This window comes from Phaethon aethereus (assembly GCF_964289735.1).
Source record: "Phaethon aethereus genome assembly, chromosome: 17".
Classification (NCBI taxonomy): Eukaryota; Metazoa; Chordata; class Aves; order Phaethontiformes; family Phaethontidae; genus Phaethon; species Phaethon aethereus.
The window spans coordinates 14949562-14970251 of record NC_138593.1 but is presented as its reverse complement, the minus strand read 5'-3'; the positions used below and the strand labels follow the sequence as shown (position 1 = coordinate 14970251).

General features: G+C 52.6%; 1 protein-coding gene across 1 annotated transcript; it reads right to left on the bottom strand.

Annotated features, from left to right (window-relative positions):
• Positions 1–268: 268 nt before the first annotated feature.
• DRC10 (dynein regulatory complex subunit 10) lies at positions 269–20667 on the bottom strand (the record flags this gene model as incomplete). The annotated part of the gene is made up of 6 exons (XM_082007761.1): positions 269–544; positions 1830–1901; positions 3578–3811; positions 5069–5800; positions 19773–19878; positions 20585–20667. 6 exons carry the CDS (start codon positions 20665–20667, stop codon positions 269–271), a joined length of 1503 nt encoding a protein of 500 aa, XP_081863887.1.
• Positions 20668–20690: the final 23 nt, after the last annotated feature.

Sequence of the window (20690 nt, the reverse complement as noted above, 5' to 3'; positions counted from 1 at the left end):
CCAAGGAGACAAGCCAGGAACCTGCACTCCTTGCCCAGTCCTTTCATCAGGAGACATCCTCCTGCTTGCAGAGGTAGCAAAGCCAAATCTAAAATGGTGAGACATGTCTTTACACCACTGCTTCAATACACTCCAACCATAAGAGGCAGCCCCAGACCTGGAGGCATAAATGCAAATGCTCTCTCAACTCTAATGCTTTTATCTGGAAGAGCTCAGTCCCAGCAGAGTTGGCAGCCTTGCCAGGAGGAGAGAGAACAGATTTTGCGCTTTACTTCTTGGCCTTCTTGCCCTTGCCCTTCTTCTTCTTCATTTTTGACTTGAAGAGGGACCGGACCAAGTATCCTCTCCAGAAGGCCTGGATGCGGGTGGCGGCAAGGGTCCTGGTGGTCAATTCCTTCAAAGCCTGCTCCTCCTTCTCCTGACGTATCCTGCGCTCCTCCTCTATCTGGGAATACTCCTGGAGAAGCACAGCGTGTTTCTCCATCAGCAGGGATAGCTGGGCCTTCTCCTCGGCATAGGCAGCATGAACCTCCTCATACTCAGCCTAGCAAGACAGCAGGTAGCAGGTACAGCAATTTTGAGGGCATTCAGCAGTTCCCCCCTGTACATCCCTAGGTAAGGGTTCTTAAACCCATCCCAAATCCAGGCAGAACCACGACTGGGAGCTGAGTCTTTCCAAAGGGACTCAAAAGGAGGTGTGTGCCCAGTACCCAGGGAATTTCATGAGATGCCAGGTCCTAGTATCTTCATGCTCTTCTGAAAAATGCTCTCATAATTCTGCGTTGCAAACAGCATCCACCCTCAGCTGGGAACTCTAACCAGGTAACACACACCCAGATCAGAGCCCCTCCTGTGTATGCTCCAAGCAAGAGCACATATCGCTGCAGTTTGGGTAAGGCTGAGCCTGAGCTAACAGCTTTGCTGACAAGCCCTTTAGATGAGTGGCACTGAACCCCAGCTAATCTGCTGTACACTGCTTGAGAGCATGAGAAAAGGCCAAGGACAGGTAGTTTTAGTGGTGGTACTGCACTTCCAAGCTCAGCAGCAGTTTATGCCTTTCCTAATGCCTTTGAGGAAGCCACGCAGAGGTGGAAGATTAGGGGAACCAGCAGTGTGGATGTGTATCTGCCTTAGCAAGTTCTGCCCCAAACCTGCCATGACATGGTGCTCCAGGCACCCGGCAGACAGGAAACCAAAATAATCACATTGTTAAACACCTTACAAGGAGGGGATCACTTCTTACAATTAGCAGCCAGCTTCTAGGCCCCTCCCTACATTTTGCTTTGTTAGGCTTTTATCCTTCTCTAAAAATAGGGCAGGAACAGGAAAGCACATAGGGCCTTCTAGCGGCGAGGTCAGGGGGTGCTGATGTGATTCTCAGCCCGTTGTGGTTAAGTTGGATGCCGAGGCAGCAGTATGCAGGTTGTTCGGTTTCTTAGCACTTGAGAGACATCTCTCAAGGGGGCCAGCAGAAACAGGAGCATAGAAACACGAGATGGGGGCAACAGGATCAAGGATTGAAGCAAAACTGAAAAAAACATTCCCTAGCATCAGGAGAGTGTGTCTGACAGAATGTGGCAACCCATTTGCCCCCAAATACTGTGGGGTTCAGCAGTGGACCTAACTTTTTCTAAAGTCAAAGCAGCAGAGAACTCCTGAACACAGAGGCAGGACAAAGACATCTTTCCTTCCAAAGCCCGTACTTCTTCTGGATGCAAAACTGCCTCTCACTTCCACGGCCTCCTGTGTAAGAGCCACGTGTCCATCTGGACAGGAATCTACCTGAACATATCATCTCATGGGAGAGCAAAGCACTTTTAAGTGTATACCTGTTTTTCTCCCATGTCTGTGTCATATTTCTGGATCCAATTCACAATTTCCATCTCCACTCTGCACTTCCTCTGAAACACAAAATAAGATAGGTTCCTTGCAGGCACCTGAAGCCTGGTATAAAAGTAGCCTGAGTTAGAAAACAGCGTAGCTTCAACCCCCAGCATCATTATATTTGAGTATAACACCTCCTCCTTGTGGCAAGCTTCCTTCAGCTGACGCATATTTTGTTTGCCCTGCTTTGGGGATTCTCATGGGACATTCCCTGAGGCCAAAAGAGCCTTATTTGGCTTACAGCATGGAGCTGGGTGAGGGCTGAGGATTGAAACACATCTGAAAGGTGCGTTCTGTGGTAGGAAATGAACATGTCTGATGGAATGTGGCAAGTCATGGACAAACTGGGGCAACCAGCCTAAAATTGAAGCAATAGAGAACTGCTAAACATGAAAGTGGGACAGAAAGTATTCAAAAGATGGTGCCTTTTAAAAGACGGGTATTTCTAGCTGTAAAACAGTTTAACAGTGGCTATACTGCAGTGTAACCAGGGTCGGGCAGTTTACCCCAAGCTGCTGTATCTGTGCTCCATGGGATCATCAAGAGAAAGATCAGCTAGAGCCCATCACAGGTGCCACACGATTTCCTGTATGACACTGACCCAGGATATCCCAAGGGCTCCCAGGCCATGATGAGGTCAGACCTCAGCTGTTTAGACCACAAGTACAGTCTCAGGCCACCCCAGGCTAGGGCACGTGCTAAGGAGGGGGAAAGGAAACCTCTGTGGTCAGTAAATCTGTCTGCCTGAGCATTAGAATGAGCTGAGCAACTCATCGACAAATACCACAGGGGCCTGCAGCCTCAGAAGAAACTGCGTAATAAAGCCAGTTCATTAGAGGAGGTGTAAATGGGTAGATTTTGGATTTTGTACTGCAGCTCTAACTTGCATTTGATGCTTTGTCAGTGCCCAGCCCCACTGCCACTGTGCTCTACATCGTCCAGTACAAGAGTGAAAGATGCTCCATTACCTGTGTGTGCTGTCCTGCCCTTGGAAGGCCAGTGCTTGGTTGGAGTAAATAGCAAGTAGGAGCAAAATGAGGGGGAAAATGCTCTTTTTCCAGTTCTACATTCTCTGTGCCCTGTGTCACCAGCATGCTCTGCTCAGGGCAGAGCTGTTGATGCAGAGGCCTGAGCCTGCCTGCTGCCCCTGTTTCCTCCTTCTCTATCTGCTCAGGGCTGTGATAAATCCCATTTCCCCCTCATTGGCTTGTGTTCTCAGCAAAGTGCCGGACAGACTAGGAACTGCTGAGCTCCCAAGATAGCTGTGCTCAACCCTGAGTACTACAATCAGCTATAAAAGATGGCTTTATATACATCCAATATTATATTTTCTCTGCTTACTCCACACCAAATCCCTTCTTAACATATGCCTTGCCTATTTTGCTGTAGCCTTGCTGCTCTGCACTGGACTAGACCAGAACACGCAGTGTCACAGCGCTGTGTAGAGGTGTTTTCAGAGCTAAGTCAGGAGGCAGGAGGAGGACCTGTGAGCAGGCTACTTCCCTGCTGTCGCTGCAGGGTTGCCTTCCGCTGGAGTCAGCAGAGCATGAGGACAGAGCAGGTATACTCTGACAAACAGCATGTGCATCCTGACAGCAGCTAGCAGGAACCAAGTAATTACTTGCAGCAGCCAGACCTGACAGCACTACAAAAGGTATTAAATCTCCTGTTCTAGAGCTCTCCTCCCGTTTACCTTTCTGAGAGCCAGCTCTGATGCTCGATGCTCCAGTACAAGTGCATTGAGTTGTGCTCTTAGCTGCTGAATTTCCTGTTGTAGCCTGGCACACCTGGCCTGGGAGGCTTGCAGCTCCTCTTTTTGCTGTTTTTCTCCTTCCTGCTTGATCTGCTCGATGCTGGCCTTGCTATCTTTGGCCAGATCTTGCATGCTGGTTTTGAGGTCTTTGATCACATTGTCCTTCTTGTGAATCTAGACCCGAAAAACAATACAAAGAAATACCATCGAGAAATGCCGGTGAGGCATAAGGTGGGCAGGAGAAGTAAGGCACCCTTGCAAAGGTGGAGGAGATCTAAGAAGACACCCTGCTGATCTGGTAGCAACTGGGACCTGCCACTGCTGGCTGAGGGAATAGAGTTAGATTTACACAAGGTGCTTTGGAATCGTTCCCCCACTGCTGCGCTGGGAACCTCGTAATAAAGGTAGAGAATGAACAAACCATACCGAGACCCACAGGCATTGCCATCTGAGGAAGAGCCACAATCAGAGCCACTGGAGCAAGCCCATGGCTCACTCGAGCTTTGGATTAGGCTAAAAGTGACTGTCTGGGGGACCCAGCTCAGTGTGCTGCCTGCAAGAAAAACCCTCATCTGGGACCAGTGAAACAGATTTATTCATGATGCCCTGGACAAGCTGCCAAATTGCACATAAAAATCTCAAGTGTCTCGATTCACAGATCTCCAAAGAGCAGAGGGAATGAGGAAAGAAGGCCCTTGTCTCCGTTAGCACCATTCAGTGCAGCGAGCACATGACAAAAGCTTCCCCTCTGACCCCTCTTGCAGGAAGGAGGAGGAAAAGCATACGTATAAAACAAAGGATCGCTTGTCAGGAGTTCAGGGGCTTGGATGCTGGCACAGCCCATGGACTCGCAGAAAGAGCCTGGGAAATACCAATTCGTTTATCTGTACCTCAGTTGCCTTCACTGAAAAAATGAAGAATTTGTATAATCCCATATTAATGACAAATGCTCTAAGGCAGCTAACATTATAGAGCTGGAAGTCACAGAAATGTTTGTTTTAAGCAAGAGTGAAGGCAGAACAGATATTAAAAATGGTTTTTAATCAGAGCAATCTCTCCCTGGAATGACTTTTCGTCATTTCATCAGCAGTGAATGAAGTCTCATGCTGGCAGCTGACATTGTAGCCCTGCCAAAACATGACCGCAGCAATTTGTGTCTGTCCTGCAGCTCCTTTTTTAAACTCAGTGACTTGTGCCATTCAAGTTGGCCGGTGAGATGTTCAAAATATGCCAAATTCAAGTTAAAAAAAAATCAAGCATGCAATAAGCATTTTTCATTATATTTTAGAAGAAGAATAGTATCTTTAAATTTAGGATCTGGTTTAGAAATAATTTCCTCTTTAGGAACTGCAAGAAAGGGATCATTTTTAGCTTACCAAAGCTTTGCTTTATTAATGCTTTGTTGGAAAACATATTCCCACAATATCATACCTCCTCCTCTCGAGTCCAGACTGCTGCTGCCAGTTCTGCCTGTAAAGCTGTGATTGCTTCAGTGTTTTTCTGAATCCGGAGGGAGATGTCTTCCATGAACTGAATCTTTTCTTCCTCTTCCATGGGACTAGTCAGGAGTCTCCCAAGCATGAAATCCCTGAACTCCCCAAAGGCTTTGATAAACACTTCAGCTGGTGACTCTCTCACCCAGGATTTGTATTTGAGAGCCTGGCAAAGGGAAGGGTTGGCCAGCAAGCGTCTCAGGACGTTTCTAACAGAACATTTCAGACGTTGCTCTAGCAAGCAGAGACAGCCCCGTTGTTCCTCAGCTCTCATGGTGTCCCCTTCTTCAGAGCTGGCCAGCAGGTGCTCCATTTCATTTGAAAGCTTTTGGTGCTCAGTCAGGCTGTTTGTGATCTCAGGTCCCAGCATATCAGCAAACCTGTCCAGAGAGTCAATGATGTGTGGGATCAACCTGCTCAGCTCCAGCTTGGCAATCGTTTCGTCCAAGACACTTATGATTCTTTCCGTCTCCATGCTATAAGGTTTTAACCGCGGTGGACCCAACATCTTCATGGCATTTGATGTGATCATTGCCTTCTCTGGAGTTGCCATGCCCTTTACCAGGGGTTTGTTTCTTTGCTTCATATCCTGAGATGATACTTGGAGCACAGCTGGATCCCTTGTTGCCGTGGCTTCAGTTAAACACTTGTGAGTTGAGTGTTTTGAGGTCTAGAAAGGATGCAGAATCTCCTATGCAGGGCGAGGCTCAGTCAAAGAACATCTCTGCTGCTTCTGTCACATATTCTTCTTTCTCGGATTTTACCTTTGAAAGGAAAGTGTGATGACAGCATTAGAAAAGCAATGTAATTTGGGAAAACATGGGAGTTTCAGATTACACCGGAGTTGTCCCTGGGTCTGGGCATAGGATCAAGACAGGGGTTGTGCGTCAGAGCTGGTCTCTATCCCATAGAGGCTGTCAAACACCCACGGGAAGGAAGGAGAGTAATGGACTCCTGGATTTGAAGGGTGATGAGGAGAAAGCTCCCAAGTCCTTCTAAGTTGCAGCTGAGGTGGAAGGCACAGATTGCAGCTCTGCAGCCCTTAGAGCTGTGTGGAGAGGGGCTTTCTGGTGCCTGGGGCGGCCTCGGAGGGAAGGGCAGGGTTCCCGGTGTGAAACGCGCACCTCCGTCCCTCTGGGCCTGCCACTGGCAGAGGGACCAGGTGGGAGAGAGGATCCTGATGCCCAGAGGGGCTGCACTGGTGGGGACAAGGCAAGAGGAAGGGGCAGTGGGAGGCTGACAGGGAGTGCAGGGTGCCCTCAGTGTGGATCTGGGGGCAGCGGGGTGCCAGGGGAACCCAGGGATCCCCCGGCTGTGTGAGAGTCAGAGGTCGGGGAGTTTCCCGGTGGAGAGGACCACCTGTGTGAGGGGCAGGAGGCCGGGGGGGGGCCGGGACAGGAGGATCCGGGGTGGTGTCTGAGGAGGGGCGCGGGGGCTGGGCGGATAGCGGCCCAAGGGGGGATCCCGGGGGTCGAGGGTATCTCAGGGGCCGGCTCCGGGGGTTGTCGGTCCCAGGCAGCCTCCAGTCCCTGCAGCGCACTCGGCACCGGCCCACCCGGCCGCCACCAGAGTCCTCCGGTTGCTAGGCAACCCAAACGGAGGGCGGGGCCTCTCCCGACAGCCTTCCCCGCCCCGTGCGGCCCTCACACCTCAGCGTCGCCGCTCGCTTGATGGGCAGCTCCGCTGTCCAATGAGAAGCTCCGCGGCGGCGAGCAGCAATGAGGGGGATGGACGCCATCTTGGAGGCGGAGGCTGCGGGCGTAGGGAGAAGAGCGGCGGGGAGCAGCGAGGCGGGGAAGAGGCTGCGTCTGTGGCGAGGGAAGGCTGCCGCTCTGTTTTCTAACAGCTTTATAGTAGAGAAGAGGCATCCCGAGCCGCGTGTGCTCGGAGCAGCATTCTCTTGGGGTCCCCTGACAATGCATTCGTGGGAGTCTTAAAAATAAGCTGGAAAATAAACTTCATACCCGCCAAACCAGGTCTCCCAGGCCCTGGTCAGTCGTAAAACAGCAAAAAAGAAGTAGGGGGAGCGTGTCAATGAGTCGGTGCCCAGGAGTCCTGAGGGGTGTGGAGAAGGGCCGCTGGATGGAGGCGTTGGGAGGGAATGGGTGGCAGAGCCGGGCAGGCACCCACTGGGTGGGTCGGGAAGCCTTCACTGTGGGGCCCTGGTGAGGAGAGCTTGGGGAAGGACAGAGGTGAAACACCCTCTGAGGATGCTGCGTGTTCACATACCTCGGGCAGGCTGGGGTTATGGACATGTAGACCATGTTGCAATGCTAACTCAGGCAGAACATAGAGTCTGACGGGGATTTGAAATGCCGGAACACCAGCAACCAAGAAACCCTGGCTTTAGTATTAAAGATGACTGATTTTATAGGGCTCTGCAGTTAGGGCCATAAAAATGCTAATAAACTCCGGCTGATTAAAATGCTGATGCTGCACATGCCCAATTAGTCAGTTACCTGATTCAAAGAAACCCAAACTTAAGAAATTTAAACTCAATATAACATCAAAGTGTTATTAAGCAGACATCTTTATTGCACCGCTGGATGCCTGGGGTATATCTCCTCCTAACATGCGTGCACTGAAACAAAAGTTCATCCTTTATATACCTTAAAGACATGAATATTCACACATTTTCCAAGAAATCACCGCCTCCTTGCTTATCTATTACATTTACATAATGCTGGCATTGCAAAACTACACTATGCATGAGCGGGTGTCTCAGGTGGTCGTCGGGGGTCGTCTGGGGAGTCAGCCCCCTACTCCTTTTTCCCTTTTGTGGTCACGGGTCTCTTGAGGACAATTTCTTCTCCTTGGATGTTTGCCACCTCCTGTTGTCCAGCCAAGCGGTTCCTTCTTATCATCCTTGTTAGAGCACTCCTGCCAGTCTGTACCTATGCTCAAGGTTAAGGTATCTATCTTCTCTGTTCTCTTTAATCTCTCAGTCCTTGCTCTTAACTCTTCTTTGTTTTAATTTTCATGAGGCCTGCTTTCCTCATGATTAACTGTTTACACATAGGTACAGTGTTAGCACTGAGGCTAATACAGCCTAAGGACTACAAGAGTAGGCCATTAAACATAATCACACAGATATTAGGCTAAAGAATTCTATATTAAAGTCAAACTAATCATGTAATCAATAACCTTCCATATATTAAGAAATTTGCAAAACTTAGAGTTGATTAGTGACACATGTTGAAACCTTGTAATTGTTTAAATCCTTGTTTCATACCCAGGAATTAGCGACGTCTGCAAAGCCCCTGTTGGCCCTTGAAGCCTGGGCACGAGCCCTGCCCTCTCCCTGCTGCGTGGTCAGCCAGAAGGTCGCATTCGGGGAGAGGAGGGCTTCGCTTTCCAGGAGGAAATTTGGCAAAATGCCAAACGCCAGGCTCGGCACCAGGCTCCTGGTGACGCCAGCTCTGTCCTCGGGGGCAGGAGCGGGCATGGAGCGGTCGCACGGCGGCTGTGGCACCCGCGGGCTGCCTCGTCCCAGTTCTCAGCCAGCCCGGCACCACGCAGCCTTTCCTTGCGTGAGCAGCCCCACGTATTTCTGTGCTTAACGTGTCTGAGCCCGTGAATAAATCTCCAGCGCTGGGGACTGTGCCCGCTGGTCCAGCGCGTCACCGGTTATTAATTATTTCCCTACATGAAGCAAACTAGGGTCTGGTGATGGGAGATGTGGTGGGACTACCTGGGCCAGAGTTTTAAGGCCTCGGATGGGTGAGGATGGATGAGAGGACACTGGTGGAGGGGCCAAGCCTGCTCAGGTCTGCTGCCTGCCTGTAGAGAGCAGGATCGTGGGTCTGGCAGAGATGCAGGAGGAGGGCAGAGCTGTGGAGGGCAAGGTGGGAGCAGGCCTGTGTCGGCTCTAGGGTGTGAGGCTAGACATATCTGGCTCATTACCCAGCCAGGGAAGAAGTGCCTCACACGTGGGCCACCTCCCACCCTCAGCGGCCCATCCAAAGGACAACACCAAAGGGTCTGGTGTGAGGATAAGTCTGGGTTTGGGTCAAAAACGCTTGCAGCCACCAGCACAAACCCTAAGCTGGGCCATACCCAGCCTGCTGTGGGTAGAAGTGGTGGCTCTAACTGCAAGCCTGGAACAGGCTGAACCTCAGCCTCCAGCAAAAGCACAGAGCTGTCCATAAACACCTTCTTGTGCTCTAATTTGGTAGATGGGATCTTGTCATCATGCTGGATCCCGAGCCGGCAGATCTGTGATTTCTTGGCTGCAGGGAGTGAGCAGGAGACACGTGACATAAGCACAGCGGGGCCGTAAGATAACAAAGGCCATGTTCCCTCGGTTAGATGTTTCCCCCAATGCACGTGGCAGTCATCACAGCACAGAGAAGCAGCCCTGGAGACATGGAGAGCTGCTGTTCTTCCTGACAGGAACTTCAGGGCTGAACCCTGACCCCCGTGAAAGGCTGCCACTTGCCTTGAAGACATTTTGGCAATTAAATCTGTCTTGAAAAGCATGTCTCTCTCTTTCCAAAGCTGAAGAGGGCCTTCATTGCTTGATTTGAAATGGGCCACTGCTCTCCAAGAAATGCAGACTTGGGCTTCCTTACAGCCATGAGCCGGAGATGGGATCAACTGCCTAGTGAGTGTCACCAGAGTCCCCTGTGCGCACGCCCTGCCCGAAGGTACAGAAGGGTCCTTGGGATGTACAGGGAGAGCGGATGGGAAGGGTGGAGCGGTGGGTCACATCCAGACCTCCTCTCAAGTAGGGAAGACCTGTGAAGCACTGCAGCTCCCTCCTGGTTTTGGGTAGTTAGAGACACCTCAGTCTTGCAGGCGGAGATGGGGGCATGACACGTGCCCAGAGCAGCCTGACTCGTCCTGCAGCTTCACACGCTGCTCTAGGCCAGCAGCAGCTCTTCTGCCAGGAAGGAAATCAGGTTGATTTGGGAGCTGGATGAAACGTCACCAAACCTGCGTCAATCCTGCCTCATCCAGGATGTAGAAAAACCTCACATCCATCCTGAAACAATTTGCTGCATCCAAACCCACCAGCCTGCATCATTGCCCTGAGCCAGAGGTGCCCAAGAATCCAAGCTATGTGGGCAGGGGGATGGGGTGGGGCACATCTGAGCAGGGAAGGGAGAGCTGGGAGACCCTGCTTGAGACAGCGCGGACACGCTGTCCCCACTTTTCGAGTCCGGCTGTGTTCAGACGCAAAGGCCTTGTGACTAAACAGCTGAACATCAAAGTCCTCCCTTCTCCTCCTGTCTGAACCACTCTCCAGATGCTGGATCCCTCTCTGCTGCAACAAAGCGAAGCAAACCGCAGCTCATGGGAGCAGCCAGGCTCGGCCGATCAGCTTGGAAGGCCGTGATCCACCCCGGCTCGGGTTTGGCCAAATCATTTCCCAGTTCCTGCTGCCACCCACCCATGCGTGGGACCAGGGACAGCAGGGAGAGAGATGGATTACCCCAGTTAAAACTGATTGTGAAACGATGGCAAAAGAGCAGAAGCACACAACGATGTCTTGCTGCAGGCTACAGTACCCCAACCTGGTGTTTCTGTAGGGACAGTCCCCTCTGGCCACCGTCCTTGCTCTGGCTGCAGCCAAAGCGCAGCTACAGGGTGGGCAGAAACTGATTTGCGAATGCGATGGAAAGCCTCCTCTCCTGCTCCTCTGCACACCAGGAGCTCTGAAGCCACGAGCCCCTGCAGTGCCCTCAGCGCTGCGCTCTGCGGCTGAGCCGGAGCAGGCTGTGTCTGGAGGCACGCAAGCACCTCGCAGGCTGCCACCACCCTGGCACAGAGCTCTGCGTGAGGAGAGCCTCACGGGAGCCAGTTTGTGCTGGCTGCTGTGCTGCACCAAGCCTTGCATCGCACTCTGCCGCGAACGTGGAGCGCTGGCACCACACCAAGCCCCAGGGGAATCTGTGGGGCCGACCGATCCCTGACCACGGCCCGGCTGCAGCTTCGGCTTGTGTTCACTCGTTCCCAGGTCTTGCCATCAGCAGGATGATGTGTTCCTCATCCGTACTGTGAGCAGGTGGGAAGGAGTCCGCACTTCCCCCAGCCCTCAGAGCCTGTCAGAAAGGCTCAGGCAGGACTCTGGGAACATCATTAAAAATAACAACGTCGGGCCCTTTTCTCAGTGCTTATTTCCTGGCAGAGGGAGAGGGAACATATCATCACTGTCACCATCACTGGAAGTGTTCAAAAAATGTGTGGACGTGGCATTTTGGGACATGGTTTAGTGGCCATAGTGATGTTGGGTTGACGGTTGGGCTTGATGATCTTAGAGGTTTTTTCCAACCTTAATGATTCTATGATGCTATGATTGTATGATTCTCTGATTCTACCATCACTCTTGCAACATGCGGGATCATCTATGACCTTCATCCCCTGGTTCCCTTGCCAGCTAATTTAGGGTTGAATGTAGCTTAGCTAAAGTATGACAGGGCTTCCCAAGCACCACTTTGAGAATAATAGTTCCTGTTTCTGTGGTGACCCCCAGGCAGACGGGCCCAGAGCAGTCTGGTTGCGCACAGGGCATGAGACTTGTCACACTGAGGGACACCAGTGGGATGAAGCGGTGGAGCTGCTTGTCCAGGCACGGCAGCACAGTGAAACTGGGTGAGCTGGAGCGGAGACGTGTCCAGCCTCCGGGGGAGTTTAAACAGAAAGCAAATTGTGAGGAGTGGTGATTTCATTGCCGTAGGACTGGGGAGGACTGCTGGAGGGCAATGGGGACGGCAGGAGCAGGCAGGGAGGTATCGCTGGCCCTGTGGCTACATGCTTTGCCCACTGCTCTCCAGAGCCAGGCGGGGAGCGGCTGATCCCACCAGCCCACAGCTGGCAAAGACCATGGATGTGTGTCCTGGGGTTTGCTGACTGCCCCACACCTTCTCACTGTACACGAGGGGGCTGGTTCCACAAGGGATCCCAGTGCTTTCCAGCCTTTCCGTGCTGCCTGTCACAGGGTCCTCCTTCAGGAGCGGTGCTCATCTGCCTGCACAGCTCCAGCGCTGCCTGGTCCTGCACGGCCGGCAGCGGCTCCAGGGCAAGGTCCTGCTGACTCTGCCTCTCTGCCTCTCTCCAGGAGAAGACAGGACACCCAGCCCTGCCTACGGGAGATGCTGGGGAACAGGCCACGTGCTGCTACCTGCAGAACAAGGAACTTTGACCCTTTTGCCTCCTCCATGGCTTGAGGCAGGAAGACAACTCTAGTGCAGGAGTCATCTCAAAGGAGCAGCAGTATCTGCTGCTGCTGGGAACCCATGCAGACAGCAGGCAGCAGCTAACGTTTTTCTTCTCGAGCTGTTTCCTACCAGCCTCTTGCAGCTGTGGAGGATTATAATGATGCAGCATGCATATAAGACAAACCCAGTGAAGCTGCAGTGCTGGCTCAGGAGAGGTGTGCAGGAGCTGCTATTTCTTTTCAACTGCACGTTCATCTTGGGGGTTTACAAAGCTTGTTCCAGGTCAGTGCAAGCTCCTGTGATTTAGCGTTCAGTGAACATACACTGTTAATATTATATTTGTGGTCCAAGCTTGAGCACGTGGGCAGGCAAGGGAGCTGCCTAAGCCAAACGCAGGCAGTACTGCCCTGTGATGAGGCTGAACCAAACCACTCTCACCTGCCCGTCACACTGTCTGTACTAGGTCTTGCCTGCATGGGGCTACAGGCAAGAGTGACCTGCCTCTTTCAGCGCTGCCCGAGGGCATCTGTGAGCACTCCAGAGTGTGCCGAACCCAGGATGTATCATCAGCTCCTCTCCTTGGAGCCTCTTAGGTGAGGAAAGGGCGCAGATCTCAGCCCAGACCATGTCTGCTTGCTTCTGCATGCCGAGATCGGAGCTGCAGGGAGGGGAAACGTGGGTTATATGTCAGTGCTGGTGCCCTGGGCTGCTTTGATAATTCATCCGATCCTGGATGGCACCTGCCCTACGGCTCTGGCTTCCGCTGCTCCCCTGAGGATGGCGCAGGCAGTCAGTACTGTCCCCCTCTGCTCCAAGCATTGTCTGTTCTGAGCAACAAGCACTGTGCTGACACAGCTCCACGTGCCTTCCAGCTCTGGCTGAAAACACAGACCTCACCAGTCTGTGCCAAGGTGAACGGTCCCTTCCCTCTTGAAGCGATCTGTCGACCACTGGAGGCAAGAGGTACCCCTCGGGGCTCCCCACGGTGGAGCGCTGGGGCCGGGGAGTCTTTTCCCATCAAACCACCGCTGCCTCCACCTCCGCTCTACCTGAACAGAGAAACCAGTGAGTCCCTACAAGAAGGAGTTTGCTGAAGAGACAAGTGTAGTGGGGTTATTGTAAACTCTGAGCAAACTGACTTTTAAAAGGGGGAAGACAGGGGAGGGCTGGAGGCGCTGAGCCGGCTGTGCAAAGCAAGAAGCCTGGGAGCAGCGGGCTGGGAGCTGGGTGGCAGGAGAAGCATGGGTGAAGGGGACACAGGCTCAGCCAGCAGCACCCTCTGCAGTCAGCTGCGGGCAGCGGTGGGATCGCTCTGAGAGGCAGATCTCCCTGGGGGGTTGGGGGCACTGAGGTCAGAGTGTGATTTTGCTCAGGGTCTGCCTGCTGCGTCTGCAGCAAGTCGCAACCGCCCGTTCCTCGCTCTGCCCACCCAGGGCTCGATCGGCACTGGCACCCAGCCCTGGCAGATCCAGGTCCAGGAACCAGCTAACACCCGCCGTGGCAAACGGGACGGCTCCCACGGCTCCACTGGCTTCAGGGCCAGGGGGCTGAGGAGGTAGGTGAGGTGAGGGCAAACGGGGCCGGGCATCACCCCACGGCTGATGCTCTTCACACCGGGGGGGGCGGCTGCGTGCGAGGGCTGACTCCTGCCACGGGACGGTGGGATCAAGGACGGTGCTGAGCTGGCGGACTGGAGAAACGAGGACTGGCGACTGGCATCTCCCGGCACAGGGAGGATGGGGAGGTGCTCCCAGGGGCTGAGGCCTGGCCCTGTAACCTCCGCACAGAGGAGCACTGTTAGTCAGAGCCCCACAGCCCCTCTGCTTCCACGGCAAGAGGGGAGGGACCTCCCCCACTCCCCACAGGGCGCCAGGCACCACGCCGGGACCCCGCGCGCAGGGTGGGCACCCTTTGGGAGATGGATGGATGCAGCTGTCACCGTAGCAACAGGGATGAACTGCTCCTGGGCTGGCTGCCCAGCAGAGCCGAGCTGAAACCGCCTGACCTTGGAGAGGAGGTGGATGGAGAGGGGACAAAGCTGGGCACTCTGAAATCACAAAATGGGGAGGCAATGAAGGAGGAATCATTCACTGCTTCTCGTAACACAAGAACTGGGGGCGCACAGTGAATTTGCCCTGATAGTAGCTTTAAAACAAACCAAAGGGACTGTTTCTTCCCGTTGCCTTGTTAAATGCTGGGACTCGCTGCCCCGGGATGCTGCGGAGGCCAGGCACATACAGGAGAGCCCAAAGGCTACGGAGGGCAGGTCTGCAGCCCAGCCTGCTGAGAGCTGCGGGGGAAATAGATGGGCTGCCAGATCCTGGGTGTGCTTTTGGCTGGATGGCACATTTCACAGCTGACAGAGCCAAGAGCTCCAGGCAGTGTTCAAACAATAGCTGAAGTGTTGCGTGGTAACACGCGAATGTCTGGACCAAATGCAGAAGCTCTCGCTTGGTTTTAAACCAGTTATTTTCTCACAACATCTTCCCACAAGGAAAAACCCCCAGGGTAGCCAGCACAGGTTTTTCCTGGGTAACAACCTCCAGGCTCCTCTCTCAAAATTCATGCCATTATTTGCTTGGTGGCATTTCCTTGCTTTTCACCTCAACGCATCTCTTCTTGGCTTTCAGTGCTACTCAGGCAAACTGATGTAGGCAGACACCAGTCTATCACTGGTGCCAGCATGACCAAAGATGGTTCCTGTCAGTCCTGTCCAGCAGCTGTCATGGTGAACAACAGGTCCACATTTTCCTGGACAAACACAGCAGGCAAAAGCTGCAGATGCAGGAATCCTAGGCCGTTAATTCTGCTGGTAATTTCTTTTTCCAGCTAGATGTCATCACTAAGGCCTGATGCAGGATCTGGGCAGCAGCACGGTGGAGGCAGGCTGTCCACGAGTGAGGTCAAGAAGGAAGGATCTGTCCATGGAGAGGACCGTATGCGGCAGATTTATCACAGGTGTAAGAAGGAAAGACAACAAAAAGATGCCTTAAATACTCAGGAAAAGCAAGACTTTACAGGTCTGTGGTTTGAAGCCAATCAGGTGCCAAACACCAATTCGGTGTTCCTAGAGCCTTTCAGCACTGGGATCATGTCTATGAAGCATCCTCTGGAGAGAGTCTGAGAGGATGCCTTCAGCTAGCTGCAAGCCCTCGTAAGGCAGGTGGCCAGTTGCTGCCGAGATGTCCCAGAGATGGCAAGCACTGGCCCTAAAGTCAGACTTGCCCGGCACCTTCCAGTTGAAGATTTTCAGTTGTCATTGTATGTAATATTGCCAGGTGTCTGAGTCTGGCTGAATTATTGGAAAAGCTCTAAGGAAGAAGAAACAGAATTATGTACTGTTTTCAAGAGCCAGAGGTTAGGGAAAAGTTTCTTGCTTTTTAAAAAAAATAGTCTTACAGTAAACCAAGAAGCAGTGTTTCATCGTCAAGGCCTGATGCCTCCAGATTTTTGAGCACTGGAGTGTAACTTGCCAGGTGTGCTGTCCTGATGTCTGAGGTACACCTTTCACGTTAGTCATGAAAATTCTCTTTAGAAATTCCAACGGAGGGGGACAGCTTGAAAGTACTGAGCATGAGTGAGGATGTGACAGTAATCTTGCAACATCCAATTATTCTTTCAAGGACACTAGGAAACATAAAAAAATGATCAGCTTATTTCAAGCAAAAAAGGTTTATGTTATGAAAACCTCAGCACCACAATGCTGGCTGAAAAACCAGGCCACCTCGAGAAACTGTAGCATCTCCTTTACTGCAAGTTTTTTAAAAACAAGTTAGATGAACATTTTTCAAGGGTAGTTAAAATATACTTAATGCTACAGCACCGCAGAGGCCAGAGTGGATGAAGTCAATCTCTCCAGCTCTGCACTCCTGCGATAAGCTGTATCCCATCCTGCCCGGGGGGACTCAGCTGTTACTCTGAATGGTTTGGAAAAGGGAAGGAGAAAGTTGATCAGTTCTATTTGCCTGCAACCACCTTCCCCATCTGCTGCTGACACTTATCCCCTTCTTCAGTGCCTTGAGGCACTCTCCTTCAAGACTCCATTCCTTGTTTTTTTTTTCTCCTAAGCTTCTTAAGTCACCAATCCCTTTTCTTTTTCCCCAATGACAGATTCATTTACCCTCCCTGAACCTCTGGTAACATTTCTGGAAATCCAACTAGCTGTGAAACATATTGCTTGGATCCTTTCTAAAGGCACAAGCCAAGAAAAAACTCTATCCCTTTCACATCACTTTTCTATTGCCTTAAAGGAAACCAGTCCTTGGAAGAGGTGTTTTACTCCTGCAGTTGCCACACTGCTCCCTGAATTGTCCCCAGCCCACGGCCGTCTGACCACAGCAGCCCCATCGATTTAAACGGTAAGTGGGCAGCAATACGAGGGTGAGGAATGGTGCTTGTTTATTGCTCGAACAGAACCGATCATTAGCTTCCTAAAAGGACAAAGCGAAAATTCGAGTAGGTTGACAAGACATGGGCCGGAGCCTGCAGGAGGAGCTCTCTAGACGTGTCTCTTGGTGCCTTCTCGGTCAGTAGCAGCTGCATGTTCCAAGGGCGTCACTTCACTCTCAGACAAACCATCGGTGGAAGGGACAGACGACTTCCTACTTCTGCGACTGAACACTTCCAGTGATTTTTCAAACCTTTCAGATGCCTTCTTCCACCGCGCCATCTTTCTCTCCTGTTCTTGCAAAAACTGCTGCTTTACATGTTTGTGGAAACGTTCAGTCTTCTTTTTGGCCTCTTCAAAGTGTTTTGCCTTTAAGAAAGCAAACATAAGACCTTATAGCCACTATCCTAACCACGAAATAACAAATTCCAAAGTGATGTTTGTCTTTGGGAAGAGAGACATCCTGCCACATCCCTGACTATAGTGAAGGTGACCTCCAAGCAAAGAAGCTCCAAAATTCTTAAGGACCACTCTAAACATTGGTCTGACAAAAATTAGTGAAATCATCCTGCCTCCTTAAGTCACTTTACACTACTGTAAGAAGCAGGTCTGAAGGATAGTAGTCACGCTCTTGCATTCACAGAATCACAGAATCATTAAGATTGGAAAAGACCTTTAAGATCATCAAGTCCAACCATCAACCCAACACCACCAAGCCCACTAAACCATATCCTGAAGTGCCACGTCAACATGTTTTTTGAACACTTCCAGTGATGGTGACTCCACCACCTCCCTGGGCAGCCTGTGCCAATGCTTGACCACTCTCTCCGTAAAGAAATTTTTCCCAATATCCAATCTAAACCTCCCCTGGCACAACTTGAGGCCATTTCCTCTCGTCCTATCACTAGTTACTTGGGAGAAGAGACCAACCCCCACCTCACCACAACCCCCTTTCAGGTAGTTGTAGAGAGCAATTAAAAAAAAGAAAAAAGCAGAGATGACGACATAGTATCCAGAAATTTTCAAAGATATAAACTGAATTAAATTGCCTAGTTCTTCCTCGGTTTGGATTCTTACCTATTTCTGCATTTCTAAAATCTTTCTAAAAATATACTGAGTGGGAAAACCATTAAAACCAGATGTCTCACAACAGGGAAAAAAATGCCAAAACTGCATAAAATTCTGGGGAAGAAAATCCAGCGATAGCCATATGGTATGAAAATTACCATTTTATATTATGATACAAGCCACTACATTTTAATTCATTTTCCCATCAAAGATGCCGGTTAAAAAAGTCAACTGTAGATTGTAAACATTCTTGCATCTCAGACCCAGTCCATCACACCGATAACAAAAACCCCACATTACAAAACCCACCGAAGACAGTGTGGTCGTCTGGTTTGAGTGGGCTCTCGGCGGGAATTTACTGGGCAAGCTACTGGCCCTCGTGTCACCCACGCACCACAGGTGTAGCACAGGCTTCCACGCTTGCGGGCACGCAGCCTCTCCAGCCAGAAGGGGTTTGCATCCCCTTGGGTCTCTTGATTGCGAAGAGAAGCCTGCCCGTGCGAGCGGCACAAACCCAGGGCACGCCAGCGCTGCGGGACCCACAGCACAGCTTGGGGCTTCGTCATCGGCCAGAGCTAATTAGCTCACAGCGGCTGCGCTGCCCCGAGGTCTTGAAACGCAGATGTTCGCGGGCCAGGAGGATCTCCTCAGCACACAGCTACCGGGAGGTTGCCGTCAGGCCACTGAGTTAAGGGATTAGGGAGCGGCAAACCAAGGAGAAGGCTGCCATCCCCACGATGGCAGAAAGAAACCTTCAGTCAGGACTTGTTAGCGTCACTAGGTCATGTCTCAAGTACATCTTTTAGCAAGAGAGACTGGGTATCGAAATCATCAGACACGGATTTCTCTATTAGTTTTTCTTTTCTGATCAGACCTCACTCGAGAGGCGAAGCTGGGTACGCTTTTTTCCCCGTCCCCACTAATAAGTGCGATGGGGCTGCACCGTTTATTGCTGAGGCTGATCCACGCGCAGAGCCAGACCCTGGGCCGGGCCCTACAGTTCCGCCAGAAACAGTCAAGGCAAGAGGGTGGACTGTGCAGCCCCACGTTATAAAACTTTGATTTAAACTGAAAAACTGCTGAAATCACAACGCTTGGGGTTTCCGACCAAAGTGGGAAGGCAAATTTCCTCAAGATATATGTAGTAGGGTGAGGGGGAAGGATTCAGGTGGTGATGGCTGGGCACTAGGGACAAAAAGCTTGGCTGCACGGGAGCAGAGGGGAGAGCTGAAGGGAACTGCTCAGTGCACGAAGGTCCAGGTTTATCTAATGCCACCCTGAATCCTAATTCTGAGCTTATAGACTCAACCCGGCATCCTGTGCATTCCTGCAGGAGAGATGATCTCACCTGCTATTGCTAATGAACCCGTTACTGCCAGACTCAAAGTGAGAAGCACTAAAGGGGGGATCGGGCTGCTGAAGAGTTGGAAAACATTTGCCTAGTCCCCACTGCTGGGATGTCACACATCAGCACTTCACCCATTTCTAATAATTTACCCTTGGTCACCCTAGATATTTTAGGAGCGGCATCTAAGTCCAGGTTAAGTCCATGGCCAACGATACCTGTAGCTGGTCATTCCAAAACACTGTTGACTTGCAGATAGGAGGATACGGCAACTGTGTCCTGAGGCCAGGCTGGAGGTGCAACCATTCACGTCGAAGGTGGCCCCGGAGCCGATAGCTGTCTCCCCCATCACTATTTGCTTCCCCCTGGAGAGAGCCCTGGCACCCACATCCTGATCCGGCAGGCTGAAGACCTAAGGCTGAGGACTTAAGTGGTGGTTTAAGGACTCTGAGGAGCTGAGACCCGAGCATTTGCACAAGACGTTCCTCCAGCCTCGTGTCACCTGCGGGCCTTGCTGCCAGCCTCTCCATAGGAGGGAGATCTCCCTCTGCTTTTCCAAAACATGTCCACCAACAGCCGAAGGCAGTACAAACCCTCCCCTTGTGCCGGAGGGACCGTGAACCCCATCCCAGGGTGCAGCGCCGGCTGGGCCTGGAGGGTTGTGGGGAGTAAAGGCCGTTACCTTCTTCTCCAGGAGCAGCAGGGCATGGCGGCTGGCCCGGCTGGTGGAGTTGGGTGAGGGGCTGCCAGGCAAATGGCTGTCCAGGTCAAGGTCCACGTCTGCAGGTCTGCTCCGGACAAGAGGGGGGCTTCATGGCACATGGAGTGGGCTGCAGGGTGGGCTCCAGCCGTACCCCACTGACCTGTTGTGGGTGGGAGTTGGGTGCCCTGGGCTGGCATATGTGTGTGAGGGGTTCCACAGCCCCTGGGTCAGCATGGGGGGTCCCCCAGCCCCAGCCTGGTGTGAGGGGTCCCCAGCCCCAGGATGGTGTGAGGGGTCCCCAGCCCCAGGACAGTGTGAGGGGTCCCCCAGCCCCAGCTGGTGTGAGGGGTCCCACGGCCCCAGGATGGTGTGAGGGGTCCCCAGCCCCAGGACAGTGTGAGGGGTTCCCAGCCCCAGGACAGTGTGAGGGGTCCCCCAGCCCCAGCTGGTGTGAGGGGTCCCACGGCCCCAGGATGGTGTGAGGGGTCCCCAGCCCCAGCTGGTGTGAGGGGTCCCACAGCCCCAGGACAGTGTGAGGGGTCCCCCAGCCCCAGCTGGTGTGAGGGGTCCCCCAGCCCCAGCTGGTGTGAGGGGTCCCACGGCCCCAGGATGGTGTGAGGGGTCCCCAGCCCCAGCTGGTGTGAGGGGTCCCACAGCCCCAGGACAGTGTGAGGGGTCCCGAGCCCCAGCCGGTGTGAGGGGTCCCCAGCCCCAGGACAGTGTGAGGGGTCCCCAGCCCCAGGACAGTGTGAGGGGTCCCGAGCCCCAGCCGGTGTGAGGGGTCCCCAGACCTGCACCGGGGCCCACCGAGCTGCCGGCTCTGGGGCGGCGGGAAGAAGGTGAGGCGAGGCCACGCGCCATCCTGCTCCTCCATGGCCCGCTGCCCCCCGCCCCGTG